This window comes from Tamandua tetradactyla, chromosome 1 (genome assembly GCF_023851605.1).
Source record: "Tamandua tetradactyla isolate mTamTet1 chromosome 1, mTamTet1.pri, whole genome shotgun sequence".
Lineage (NCBI taxonomy): Eukaryota > Metazoa > Chordata > Mammalia > Pilosa > Myrmecophagidae > Tamandua > Tamandua tetradactyla.
In genome coordinates this window covers 233136598-233151456 of record NC_135327.1, presented here as the reverse complement: position 1 = coordinate 233151456, position 14859 = coordinate 233136598, and the positions used below count along the sequence as shown (strand labels likewise).

The 14859-nt window shown below is 33.4% G+C and overlaps 1 protein-coding gene across 8 annotated transcripts in view; it reads left to right on the top strand.

Moving 5' to 3' along the window:
• Positions 1-14859, top strand: part of LOC143678023 (ankyrin repeat domain-containing protein 26-like) — a 148499-nt gene that overhangs the window by 68643 nt on the left and 64997 nt on the right. For 7 of the 8 annotated variants that reach the window (XR_013173023.1, XM_077154903.1, XM_077154923.1 and 4 more), the window contains 3 exons: positions 1497-1754; positions 3301-3383; positions 7727-7887. Coding sequence is in view for 7 of the 8 variants with exons in the window: in XM_077154903.1 (XP_077011018.1) it covers positions 1497-1754; positions 3301-3383; positions 7727-7887 (502 nt within the window). In the remaining variant the exon portion in view is untranslated. The remainder of the gene's footprint in view (positions 1-1496; positions 1755-3300; positions 3384-7726; positions 7888-14859) is intronic. The other variant, XM_077154896.1, reaches the window with a different exon arrangement.

The window sequence follows — 14859 nt, the reverse complement described above, 5'->3', positions numbered from 1 at the left end:
TATAAATGTAACTCTGGAAAGAAGTACGCTAAGATATTTGAAATGCTCACAGTCTTCTTTATCTGAATTCTTTTTTTTTTTTTTACAAATTTAATTGAAATACCTGACATAAATAATGCAGATATATTATTGTTGGTATTCATGTTTGAAAAAAATATTTACAATAAGAAGAAGATTTTTTAAATATAGGCTCTAAGTTAGGTGTTTCTATGTTTTACACATCCTAAAATTCCCTGTTTAGAATCCCAATACTTAGGGATCCACAGAGGTTAATAATGGAACTCTTAAGATTCTTCCGGTATTTTAAAATGTTTGTTGAATTTTAACCTTTACCTAGGGTAAAGCTTCTCCTGTCAATTGTATTTTAATTATTTTATTTTAGTTTCTTTACACTAAAATTAGTATCTTAAGCCAATCAGATATTCTGATTAGCAGGCTGTGTGTGTGTGTGTGCGTGTGTGTGCGCGTGCACACGCATGCATGTGTTGTTTGGTAAATACAAGCAAACACAATCACACATTCCATTAGCCATTAGACTTATGATATTAGCCCGTGCTCTCTGGAAAACACTGCTTACTTATAAGAGAATGAGAGTGAAAATGGCGAATAATATCTTACTATTATTATAAAAATAGTTTTGACCTCTTGGACCCCTTGAATCAATCTGGGGACTCTAGGGATTCTCAGATCACATTTTAGAACCATTGTTTTAAATCTTATTTAGTGTTCATGGATATGAAATGTTAATGGGGCCCTTGGTGATAAAATGGCCTTTACAGTTTCACTACTGCGTTTCTTGCTTTTTTCTTTCACTTTTCTTTAGAAGTTTAAACCTGATAGTTTAACATTTTATTAAGTATACAGGCAGTTGTGTTTAAAAAAAGAAAAAATATTTTCGTTTTATATTCATTTCCTATATTATGGCACTCTGTACTCTTTGGATCTTGCATGGACCTAGACTTATCCTGTTTTTACATGGAAACAATTAGGTCATTTAAGGTTATCATTTCTCATTAAAATTAATCATGCCTATCCAAGGCTTAAAAGTTAAATTCTCATTATATTGGTGTATTCAGGAAAGACCATTGTGTTAAAGTAGTTTTTAATTTAAAATAATAAATTCATTAAACATTTTTTTAAAAACTCATGTTTCTGGAACATACATATAAATTTTGATAACACAAAAAATTATTTCCCTGATGAGTCTTAATTTTTAATAAGTAAAACTCTTGTGGGAAACAAAATATGTAACAGAGATTGCTGAGTGAATCAAAGTAAGTAATCCTAAACAATAAAAATGTAGAAAATAATGAGAGGCAATGTTTAATTAAACTTATCTAAGTGAATGGCAAGTATAACACGTAAAATATAGTCAACCATGAAAAAGTAGTATGTTTTGTGAGAGAGAAGGTAACATAGGACTACTTTTCTGAAGAGAGAATTTGTGCAATAGTCAAATTTGTATTCTTATTAATAAGTGAATATTTTATTTTCAGATTTTTCAGATTGGGATTCTGCTAGGTTGACCCTCAATAATGAGATTTGCCAAACATCTGGGGATTTGAAAGCTGATGATAAATGTCCATTTATATCACAATCGATCACCAAAAATCAGTCAGCATCCACAGAATTTGGACAGATGACCTTAATAGATAAAGAAAAGTGTAATATTGGAGTTGTATTTCTATTGGGGAATTATTCTCTCCATGACCTGTGTGAATCACAGCTATCAGACAAGAAAGAGAACAGAGAAGGTAATAAAGAAGCATAGAAAATTCAACCCTAGAGTACCTCTGTGTGGCTTCTATACTCTAGTTCTGACTTTGAAAAATCATTTCATGACAAAATTTACTTTTGTGTTTACTCCCCTCATGCAGCCTACAAATCAAATAGAACTCCTTTTAAGCAAGGCATTTGCATTCGTTAACTAAAACAATGTATAAATAACAAAATAGAGTCAGTAGAAGGAATAATTTCATTCAGGTTAGTATTTAGCAAACACTTAAAAGTGCGCAACAGACTTGAATTATTCAGAACTTTGAGACTAGAAGGAAAAATGAGGTAGAAATCTACAGATTTTCTATTCAAACACAACGAGGTTTCTTAGCTTTATTTTTATAGCTCGGAATTCACAAATATTAGTTATAACTATATTCAAATATAACTTAAAAAGCACCTTCTAAAACCAAATATTAAATTATCTCTTGTATTTTCTATGATATATATTTTAGAACTGGCTTTCCGGGTGTTAAAGTCAATGAGAATTTTCTGTGTAGTCTCTTCCTCAGTTGTGTTCCCATAGCCTATCCCTTGCTTTATTATTGTTTCTAATGAATAGACTGTTTACAAGGAATATTAGTTTTAAGGAGTGCTATCATTAAAAAAAAAATGTATGGAAGATAAATGGCATCACTGAACTGTGGGCTCACCCTCCTCAGCAATCCCTGCCTTTTAGACATATACCCACTCTGGGTGTGCTTCTTTCTTTGTGCTGCTGCTATCTCGGATGGTCTCGCCTCTTCCTGTTCTTTACCCCTTTAATCTGGCTAGCCTCTCTCTTTAAGTCTCAGCCCAGGCATTATCTCTAGAAAAGCCACCCATAGCTCCTTTTATCTGTACTCTCCACCAGAAGGCTCCTTTCTCTTCCTCAGTTGCGCTCTGGTGTCTGACACTTAGCAGGATCTCAATAAGTAATTATTGAATAAATTAAGTACTACTTATACGAAGATCTTGTCCCCCTTCAGTCTGGGAGCAAAGGGAACAGATATGTAAAAGATAATTGCATTCACGGTAAAGATACGCTAAGAAAATCTATAAAGTAGAAGAAAGCACCAAGGTAAGAGACACTAATTTATCCAGGAAAGATAGCTGTAATCCAGGAAGACTTCACATGTAGTAGGCAGGGTCTTAAAAGATGAACAAAATTTGTGAGGCCGAATAGATAACGTAGGATTTCAGAAAAACAGATGTAAACATTTCAGATATATAGGGAAGAGGTATACACTGCTAGAGGTGTAAAAATTAATAATTTTGGAAACCATGAATAATGAGGTTGCAAATGGATTTTTAAGGTGTTCATGTTTTTTTAACCTGATGACATCTAGTGTCTCCCATATATATTATTGAACCATTTGTTGAAGTTGTGGATAATTATGAATATATTTCTTGAAGAAATAAATATTCAGCTAAACTTCAAACTTAATTTATATTTTCAATTGTTAAAATGTTATTGTTTATTTTTATTAAGATTTTATCTTTTACCTAACTGTTCTAAGTAGTTCATTTTAACTAAATATATAGATTTGCAAGCAGAACCAGACTTGAAAATGATATCAGAGGAAGAGCAAGAAAGACTTAATGGAACAGAAAATAACCAGCCACAGGTATGTGAAAATTAAAATTCCTGGTATAATAGTTTTCTCTGCTTTGATAACTAATGTAGCCAAAGTGAAATTACATTTTGGACTAGATGTTAAAATCTATACACCATAATTTAATATTTAATTTTTAAAACATTTTAACTACTTATAAAACTTAAATTATTCCTAGAATCTTTAGCAACTTATAGCAAAACTTTTATTTTTGGAAGAAAAAGAGAATCACATCTTCCAGAATGAGGCTCTTGGTGTTAAAGCACAAATAATGACTTCTAATTTCTTCTACTTAGTGTCTTGCACCTATTTTATTTAAGTGTAGGAATAATCAGTATCTATTAAGAATTTTAAATCATTCCCATTAGTGGACAATAGAATGTATTAGATCTGGACAGAAGATAATCTATGTAGGTACACAGTGCTATTGTAGTATATAATTTGAATCAGAATTTAGGAATTTGCCTTTCTTTCTGATTGATATTAAATGACCTGGTTCCTAACCATTTAAAGTTTGCCTACTCTCCAATTACTAATCTGTAAAAAAAAAATCGTTACTTGCACTGTAGGGTCTCTCTATTCAAGACATGGTCAGGTGAAATCTTTTTAAAGTGAGGAATCCTTGGTAATATTAAAAATTATTTCCTATTTCAATTTTGATAGTTTTATATATAATGAATTAAGCTTAGTCCAAACATAGTGACAGAATTGGGTTTGTTGCTTCATGTTTTTTCTCATATTTTAGGTTAAGGCAAATTATTTTTTCACTTCTTAGTTACAATTCAGTTATTTGGAAGTAGCTAAACATAGATTAAGGTTAAATTTTAATTATTTTCTAATTTTTCTTTGTCCATACTTGATTACTTAAGGACAGAATTATTTTAAAAACGGGCACCCCAACAGAAAAGACATCTGAAAATCAAACCAATCAAATTAATCTTCCACTTTCGCATGTGCAAAAAATGTCTCAAGAACCAGAAATGAATGAGGAATGTGATAGAGAGGATTTGTCTTTATATTCAGGACTTCCTTTTATGCAAAAATATGAGGAAATGTGGATCAAGCAAGGCAAGTTAGAGTGGAAAAATAATTTAAAACTCATCACAAATGAGTTAAAACAGAAGTTTGGTGAAATTTGTGAAAAATACAAAATTACTGCTTGTCCTGAGGAGGAGCCACTGCATGACAACGCTAAAGGAGTAAACTTAAAGGAAATGTCCTCTAATTTGACAAATAATGTACTTGATCATGAGGAGAAAGATGCATTTGGAATGTCTATCTCTGTTGTATTCCAGGCATTTCCTGAACAAAGAGAACCCAGTCTTGAAAATGCCTTTCCATCTCATTTATATTCTGGGTCCCAGGAATGCACTTGCCAGTCAGCTTCTAAACTTTATTTAAAAGATAATAAATTAGACTATGAAAATTATTTTGAACTGGACACTGAACATATTTTTAATAAAAATGAGAGTTTTTATGGTGCAGAAAATAAAAATGAAAGGAATCCAGATGTAGTTGCAGTTGAAGTGAAAGAAGACCCAGAAGTTGATATGCAAATGACAAAAAATGCAAACCAAAACACCAAAAATTGGAAATTAGACATTGGACATGTACATCAGTCTAATGATCCCCAAAGTCTTTTTGATTTGTGGCTTACTCACTCCAGTGAAATGAAATGTAGGATTCAAACAAAAAAGCAGTCTTTCCGCTGATACAAACACTTATGAGAAAACAAAACCAATGCAAGTCTTGTTCCAGAAGCCATTACATAATAATTGCAGTACTAATAACTATAAAACCGTGGAACCTGAATTAGAAAATGTGAGTTCTTCGCCACTGTATAGTGACAAAACATCAGAAGTGTATCTAAATGAAGAATTACAGCAAGATATGCAAAGGTTTAAGAATGAGATAGGCATGTTACAAGTAGAGTTCCAGGCTTTGGAAAAAGAGAAAGTTCAACTTCAAAAAAAGGTCGAGGTTCACTTGTTGCTACTCTTTGTTATTTCTCCTTATCAATTATTTGATCCGTTTTGATTTTCTCCTTATAAAAAGCTTGTGTATAAAATGGGGTTGTGTAAATATGTAATTGCTTAGAAATGGATGGTTTCTACAGTCTAGAAAAGAGGAGTTCAGGAGAAGATTCTCATAATTTGTGTCTTCTAAGTGGCATATGAACTGGAAAACTAATTTAGCCAGATACTATGTGACTTTTTGAACCAGGATAAGCAGTAAGGAAATTGCCAAAAAGAAAATAATAAGCTTTAAGTACCCCCCACCATCTAATTGGCTTAAAGATACATTTACTTAGACAATAAAATAAAAAGGAAGCAGTGACTGAGAGAAGAAATACAAAAATATACCTAACCTTGATCTTGAGAGTTGTAACAAATATTACAGCTAAACTAATGTATTTGTTGTACATTTGTTTTTGCAGGTTTAGCTGCTTCATTCCACCCTTTGGGTTTTTTCATTCCAACATGACCACTTTGAGATATTTTTCATAACAAGTTTATATGCTTCCATATATTTTTTTTTATCACTACTCAAAGATTTCTAATGAGTTAGATCTTTACATTAAGTTGTTCAATAAAGTTGAGTAGAACTTTTGAGGTGTATTATTTATCATATAGGTAGCATAAACTCAGTAAAAAAATTAGTACTTAAAATTAGAAAGCTGAGTTTTAGGGGCATTGAGTTTTTTTGTTTGTTTGTTTGTTTGTTTTGGCAGGGGGAGGAGGGCGGTGTGTGGTCCAGAAAATGATCCGGGGTGAGTTTTAAAGCTAGAAAAATCTGGATGTATTCTTCTTTAAAGGAGAAAGAAGTTGAAACCCTGCTTTAGGGGACATTAAGTTGAATTTGCCAAAGTCACACTTTTAATTTATCTGATAAAGTTACATGACTCAGCCTTATAGAATTGTGTCATCTAATTTAGTGACATATAAAATGTTAGGTAATTGTGATGGTTTGAGAGGAAGTATGCCCCCTAAGAAAAGCCATGTTTTAATATAAATTGCATTTCATAGGGGTGGAATAATCCCTATTCAATACTGTATGTTTGAAACTGTAATGAGATCATCTCCCTGGTTGATGTGATTTAGTTAAGAATGGTTGTTGAACTGGATTGGGGGATGACGTGTCTCCACCCATTTGAGTAGGTCTTGGTTGGTTTGTTGGAGTCCTGTAAAAGAGGAAATATTTTGGAGATTCAGAGAGATTCAGAGAGAGCAACACTATGAAGCAGAGAGTCCACCAGCCAGTGACCTTTGGAGATGAAGAAGGAAGACGCTTCGTGGGGAGCTTCATGAAACCAGAAGCCAGGAGAGAAAGCTAGAAGATGACACTGTATTCTCCATGTGCCCTTCCAGCTGAGAGAGAAGCCCTGACTGTGTTCGCCATGTGCCTTCTCACTTGAGAGAGAAACCCTGAACTTCATCGGCCTTCTTAAACCAAGGTATCTTTCCCTGGATGCCTTTGATTGGACGTTTCTTTAGACTTGTTTTAATTGGGACATTTTCTCAGCCTTAGATCTGTAAACTAGCAACTCATTAAATTCCCCCCTTTAAAAAGGCATTCCATTTCTGGTATATTGTGTTCTGGCAGCTAGCAAACTAGAACAGTAATGATGCTTCAGGAGCTTTGCATGATCACCTTTCCGAGTTTTACTCCTAGTATCAATAGATAATGATGCTGCAGTAGATAAATACTTATACACCCTTCAGGTAAAAAGCTTTTTTAGTAAATTTGAAACTTGAGAACATTGTTCATTTTCTAAAACCCCACCCTTAACAGTTCAACAGCTTTGCTCTGCTTCTTGTGCTGTGGGGAACTTTGCTTCCTATATTTCAGTGTGCAACTTCACTTTTTTTTTTATGTCTCCAGGATCCAAATGAAAAGAATTGTAAAAGGCGTGGGAGAAAGAAAAATACAGTGTGGACAGGGGAAAGTTCCCTTTCTCTCACTGAAGCCCATGATGCCATTTCCTCTAGATCTGGCTTTTTAATGCAAAGTCCAGGTTGATAAAGGCAGAAATGACAAATTTTGTACTTTTAATTTTTCTGTCTCTGCTAAGTCAAATGGAGATAATGTTAGTGACAGGAAGATGTAAATAGGAACCCAGAATTAAGAAAAGCCTTTTTGAAATTTTGGGAAATTCTGCTTCTTTCACTTATATAGAAATGAAAAGAGTTTACAAAAATTTTAATGACCTAATAAAATTAAAGTAAGCACCAAAATATTTTTATTGATTAAAATCATGGCACTGAAATTTGAGTCAAATAAGAGTAAAGAAAGCAAAGTCGTTTTTATTGAGTGTAGTAATGACAGTTATTCTAAGAACCCTGCTTTTGTTAAAGGTTGAAGAAGAAAGGAAAGAGCACAAAAGAAGTGAAATGAAAGTATCAGAAACCTTGTGTACTGCTGCTGTTGAAGATGGTGATGATGGATTAACTGAACAAAGAAAGAGTGGAAAAACTGATAGTCAGCAATTTCCTGTTAAGGATAATAACTCTAATAGGTAAATCTAAACGTTTACCACTTGGTATTATTGTTTTGCTATAAAACTAATTCTGATTTGGGCTGAAATTCAAGATTAGTAAGTTTTATAGATTTATGAGGGATATTCAACTTTGTTAATCAGAAAAACACAAATTAACACATAAATGAAAACCATTTTTTACAATCATATTGAGAAATATTTTATTAAAAATAATAGCAAGAGTTGGAAACTGTGAGAAAAAGATATGCTCTTACTCTATTGGTATATAAAATAGGGAAATCCTTTTTGAAAGGTAGTTTTATAGTATGTATCAGAAGTTTAAGCATGCCATTTCTTTAATTCTACAAACTTACTTCTGGAACTGGATCCTACAGAAAAAGATGCACTTGTGCAAACACACGCAGACACACGTGAAGTGTATTATATGTTAAAGTAATATATGTGTTGTATATATTAAGGATATATAATATCCATTTATGTACCTCAAGGATATTTATATAAATATGTTACATATATATGCACATATAGGTAAAAAATAATTATTATGTCATTGTCAGTCAAAAAGCTGGAGATAGACTAACTACCCATCAGAAAGGAAATGTTTCCGTATCCATAAAATAATATATTAGGCAGGCATTTAAAAAAATGAGGTAGATTGACAATGTACTGATTCTTTTTCATAATTAAAATATATTTAAGCATTTAGCTTTGTGACATGTCTTGAGCAAGCGTTTGTTAGAATATTTGTAATATCTACTCAGTTGCAAAAGGAAGCAGCATGCCTCACTGGTCCTACCTTGTAGCAACAAAATGGCTAGTTATTAGATTTTTGTTTTTTTGTTTCCCATGCCTTGGTGCTCTAAGCTTAAACTGCATATTGCTGAGGCAACTTGTCTCATCTTCCATATAAACATTCAGTACATTGGGTAACAACTCTAGTAAAACACATTTTTGATCTGCTAAAGCAGGGGTTGGCAAAAGTTTTCTGTAAAGGGCCAGATAGTAAATGTTTTAGGCTTTGTGGGCCACATATGGTCTCTGTTGTTATAGTGCAAAATCAGCCAGGGGCACTAAGTAAATGAATTGGCTGTGTTTTTATCAGACTTTAGTGGCCTTGCTATCTCCAATGCCCACAGGCTATAGTTTACAAAGTGCTTCTAATGCAGTAGATCTTCCTTTAAAAGGAACCCTGCAGGCCTGCCATCACTCCTCCTTTTAAAAGATATATTTCAGTATGTACCACACCATACTTTTAAACAATGACTTCATATTGCATGATTTACAAAAATCACAGTTTACAAAATAAGATTTTTTTCTGCATTTCCCCCTTTTCATTCTTTTTCAGAATTCAATATTTAAATCTGACTAATTATTTTGTATATTTGGCTAGTTATCCTAGAGTTAGAGGATTTTCATCGAGCAGGAAATACTGCCCTTGAAACTTTTAGTCTTTTTGTGGTCTTATAAATAGAAACAGAATGATAGCCAGGTTATATTACTGTTATATAGCTAGGACATTTTAGCACTATAATTTTATGATTTTTTTTATTTAATGCCCTGGTCTGGCATTATTTTTAGCCATTTAGTGCTGCACATGATCAATTAAGAAAAAAACTTAAAAATGTCATAAAAGTACGAAGTAAATATTATGTAAGGATTTCAAGCTACAAGTAAACAGAAAAAGAAAATTAGATCGTTCACCATTATGCTAAGATGTTTTTGACAGAACTGTCTGTACTCTCCAACTCAGTAATTTCCCTTCCATTCACTTCTCTTTTTTGTTTTTAAATTAGAAAAATTCTAGGTCTACAGAACAGTTATGTATAAAACATAGGATTCCCATATGCCATTCCATTATTAATACCCTGCATTGGTATGGTATATCTCTTAGAATTAATGAAAGCACATTTTTAAACTTTTTTATTGTATAACATATATACAAAGCAAGGAAATAAAACAATAGTTTTCAAAGCATTCTTCAACAAGTAATTACAGGACAGATCCTAGAGTTTGTCATGGGCTGCCATATTATCCTCACAAATTTTTCCTTCTAGCTGCTCCAGAATATAGGAGGCTAGAAGGCATCAATATTTTTTTATCATCACAATCGACTTTTTTTTTTCTTTTTTGTGACAAATAACATATATACAAAAAAGCAATGAATTTCAAAGCACAGCACCACAATTAGTTGTAGAACATTTTTCAGAGTTTCACCCCTGGATGTCATGTCCCACATAAGGGGGAAGGCAGTGGTTTCACTTGTAGAGCCAGGCTTAGAGAGAGGCCACATCTGAGCAACAGAATAGTTCCTTTGGAGGTGACTCTTAGGCATACCTATAGGTAGGCTAAGCGATAAACAGAAGCTTCACGACAGCAAGATCAAGGGTTTCCCCGGTGGTAGAGTTTAATAGGTTCGTATTTTTTATCCCATCCCTTAAGGGACTTTGCCAATATTCTTTTTTAAAAATATTGTTTTTTTTTTTTTTTTTTATATATATATTTTTTATTAATTAAAAAAAGAATTAACAAAACAATTAGAAATCATTCCAATCTACATGTACAATCAGTAATTCTTAATAACATCACATTGTTGCATATTCATCATTTCTTAGTACATTTGCATCGATTTAGAAAAAGAAATAAAAAGACAACAGAATAAGAATTAAAACAATAATAGAAAGAAAAAAAAACAAAAAAACAAAAACAAGAAACCTATACCTCACATGCAGCTTCATTCAGTGTTTTAACATAATTGCATTACAATTGGGTAGTATTGTGCTGTCCATTTCTGAGTTTTTATATCCAGTCCCGTTGTACAGTCTGTATCCCTTCATCTCCAATTATCCCTTTTCTTTTTCTTTTTTTTTTTTTAATTAACGGAAAAAAGAAATTAACCCAACATTTAGAGATCATACCATTCTACACATGCAATCATTAATTCTTAACATCATCACATAGATGCATGATCATCATTTCTTAGTGCATTTGCATTGGTTTAGAAGAACTAGCAACATAACCGAAAAAGATATAGAATGTTAATATAGAGAAAAAAATAAAAGTAATAATAGTAAAATCAAAACAAAACAAAACAAAACAAAACAAAAACCTATAGCTCAGATGCAGCTTCATTCAGTGTTTTAACATGATTACTTTACAATTAGGTATTATTGTGCTGTCCATTTTTGAGTTTTTGTATCTAGTCCTGTTGCACAGTCTGTATCCCTTCAGCTTCAATTACCCATTGTCTTACCCTGTTTCTAACTCCTGCTGAACTCTGTTACCAATGACATATTTCAAGTTTATTCTCGAATGACCGTTCACATCAGTGGGACCATACAGTATTTGTCCTTTAGTTTTTGGCTGGATTCACTCAGCATAATATTCTCTAGGTCCATCCATGTTATTACATGGTTCATAAGTTTATCTTGTCTTAAAGCTGCATAATATTCCATCGTATGTATATACCACAGTTTGTTTAGCCACTCTTCTGTTGATGGAGATTTTGGCTGTTTCCATCTCTTTGCAATTGTAAATAATGCTGCTATAAACATTGGTGTGCAAATGTCCGTTTGTGTCTTTGCCCTTAAGTCCTTTGAGTAGATACCTAGCAATGGTATTGCTGGGTCGTATGGCAATTCTATATTCAGCTTTTTGAGGAACCGCCAAACTGCCTTCCACAGTGGTTGCACCCTTTGACATTCCCACCAACAGTGGATAAGTGTGCCTCTTTCTCCGCATCCTCTCCAGCACTTGTCATTTTCTGTTTTGTTGATAATGGCCATTCTGGTGGGTGTGAGATGATATCTCATTGTGGTTTTGATTTGCATTTCTCTAATGGCCAGGGACATTGAGCATCTCTTCATGTGCCTCTTGGCCATCCGTATTTCCTCTTCTGAGAGGTGTCTGTTCAAGTCTTTTTCCCATTTTGTAATTGGGTTGGCTGTCTTTTTGTTGTTGAGATGAACAATCTCTTTATAAATTCTGGATACTAGACCTTTATCTGATATATCATTTCCAAATATTGTCTCCCATTGTGAAGGCTGTCTTTCTACTTTCTTGATGAAGTTCTTTGATGCACAAAAGTGTTTAATTTTGAGGAGTTCCCATTTATTTATTTCCTTCTTCAGTGCTCTTGCTTTAGGTTTAAGGTCCATAAAACCGCCTCCAATTGTAAGATCCATAAGATATCTCCCTACATTTTCCTCTAACTGTTTTATGGTCTTAGACCTAATGTTTAGATCTTTGATCCATTTTGAGTTAACTTTTGTATAGGGTGTGAGAGATGGGTCTTCTTTCATTCTTTTGCATATGGATATCCAGTTCTCTAGGCACCATTTATTGAAGAGACTGCTCTGTCCCCGGTGAGTTGGCTTGACTGCCTTATCAAAGATCAAATGTCCATAGATGAGAGGGTCTATATCTGAGCACTCTATTCGATTCCATTGGTCGATATATCTATCTTTATGCCAATACCATGCTGTTTTGACCACTGTGGCTTCATAATATGCCTTAAAGTCAGGCAGCGCGAGACCTCCAGCTTCGTTTTTTTTCCTCAAGATGTTTTTAGCAATTCGGGGCACCCTGCCCTTCCAGATAAATTTGCTTATTGGTTTTTCTATTTCTGAAAAATAAGTTGTTGGGATTTTGATTGGTATTGCATTGAATCTGTAAATCAATTTAGGTAGGATTGACATCTTAACTATATTTAGTCTTCCAATCCATGAACACGGTATGCCCTTCCATCTATTTAGGTCTTCTGTGATTTCTTTTAGCAGTTTTTTGTAGTTTTCTTTATATAGGTTTTTTGTCTCTTTAGTTAAATTTATTCCTAGGTATTTTATTCTTTTAGTTGCAATTGTAAATGGGATTCGTTTCTTGATTTCCCCCTCAGCTTGTTCATTACTAGTGTATAGAAATGCTACAGATTTTTGAATGTTGATCTTGTAACCTGCTACTTTGCTGTACTCATTTATTAGCTGTAGTAGTTTTGTTGTGGATTTTTCCGGGTTTTCGACGTATAGTATCATATCGTCTGCAAACAGTGATAGTTTTACTTCTTCCTTTCCAATTTTGATGCCTTGTATTTCTTTTTCTTGTCTAATTGCTCTGGCTAGAACCTCCAACACAATGTTGAATAATAGTGGTGATAGTGGACATCCTTGTCTTGTTCCTGATCTTAGGGGGAAAGTTTTCAATTTTTCCCCATTGAGGATGATATTAGCTGTGGGTTTTTCATATATTCCCTCTATCATTTTAAGGAAGTTCCCTTGTATTCCTATCTTTTGAAGTGTTTTCAACAGGAAAGGATGTTGAATCTTGTCGAATGCCTTCTCTGCATCAATTGAGATGATCATGTGATTTTTCTGCTTTGATTTGTTGATATGGTGTATTACATTAATTGATTTTCTTATGTTGAACCATCCTTGCATACCTGGGATGAATCCTACTTGGTCATGATGTATAATTCTTTTAATGTGTTGTTGGATACGATTTGCTAGAATTTTATTGAGGATTTTTGCATCTATATTCATTAGAGAGATTGGTCTGTAGTTTTCTTTTTTTGTAATATCTTTGCCTGGTTTTGGTATGAGGGTGATGTTGGCTTCATAGAATGAATTAGGTAGTTTTCCCTCCACTTCGATTTTTTTGAAGAGTTTGAAGAGAATTGGTACTAATTCTTTCTGGAACGTTTGGTAGAATTCACATGTGAAGCCATCTGGTCCTGGACTTTTCTTTTTAGGAAGCTTTTGAATGACTAATTCAATTTCTTTACTTGTGATTGGTTTGTTGAGGTCATCTATGTCTTCTTGAGTCAAAGTTGGTTGTTCATGTCTTTCCAGGAACCCGTCCATTTCCTCTAAATTGTTGTATTTATTAGCGTAAAGTTGTTCATAGTATCCTGTTATTACCTCCTTTATTTCTGTGAGGTCAGTAGTTATGTCTCCTCTTCCATTTCTGATCTTATTTATTTGCATCTTCTCTCTTCTTCTTTTTGTCAATCTTGCTAAGGGCCCATCAATCTTATTGATTTTCTCATAGAACCAACTTCTGGCCTTATTGATTTTCTCTATTGTTTTCATGTTTTCAATTTCATTTATTTGTGCTCTAATCTTTGTTATTTCTTTCCTTTTGCTTGCTTTGGGGTTAGCTTGCTGTTCTTTCTCCAGTTCTTCCAAATGGATAGTTAATTCCTGAATTTTTGCCTTTTCTTCTTTTCTGATATAGGCATTTAGAGCAATAAATTTCCCTCTTAGCACTGCCTTTGCTGCGTCCCATAAGTTTTGATATGTTGTGTTTTTATTTTCATTCGCCTCGAGGTATTTGCTAATTTCTCTTGCAATTTCTTCTTTGACCCAGTCGTTGTTTAGGAGTGTGTTGTTGAGCCTCCACGTATTTGTGAATTTTCTGGCACTCTGCCTATTATTGATTTCCAACATCATTCCTTTATGGTCCGAGAAAGTGTTGTGTAAGATTTCAATCTTTTTAAATTTGTTGAGACTTGCTTTGTGACCCAGCATATGGTCTATCTTTGAGAATGATCCATGAGCACTTGAGAAAAAGGTGTATCCTGCTGTTGTGGGATGTAATGTCCTATAAATGTCTATTAAGTCTAGTTCATTTATAGTAATATTCAGATTCTCTATTTCTTTGTTGATCCTCTGTCTAGATGTTCTGTCCCTTGATGAGAGTGGTGAGTTGAAGTCTCCAACTATTATGGTATATGAGTCTATTTCCCTTTTCAGTGTTTGCAGTATATTCCTCACGTATTTTGGGGCATTCTGATTCGGTGCGTAAATATTTATGATTGTTATGTCTTCTTGTTTAATTGTTCCTTTTATTAGTATATAGTGTCCTTCTTTGTCTCTTTTAACTGTTTTACATTTGAAGTCTAATTTGTTGGATATTAGTATAGCCACTCCTGCTCTTTTCTGGTTGTTATTTGCATGAAATATCTTTTCCCAACCTTTCACTTTCAACCTATGTTTATCT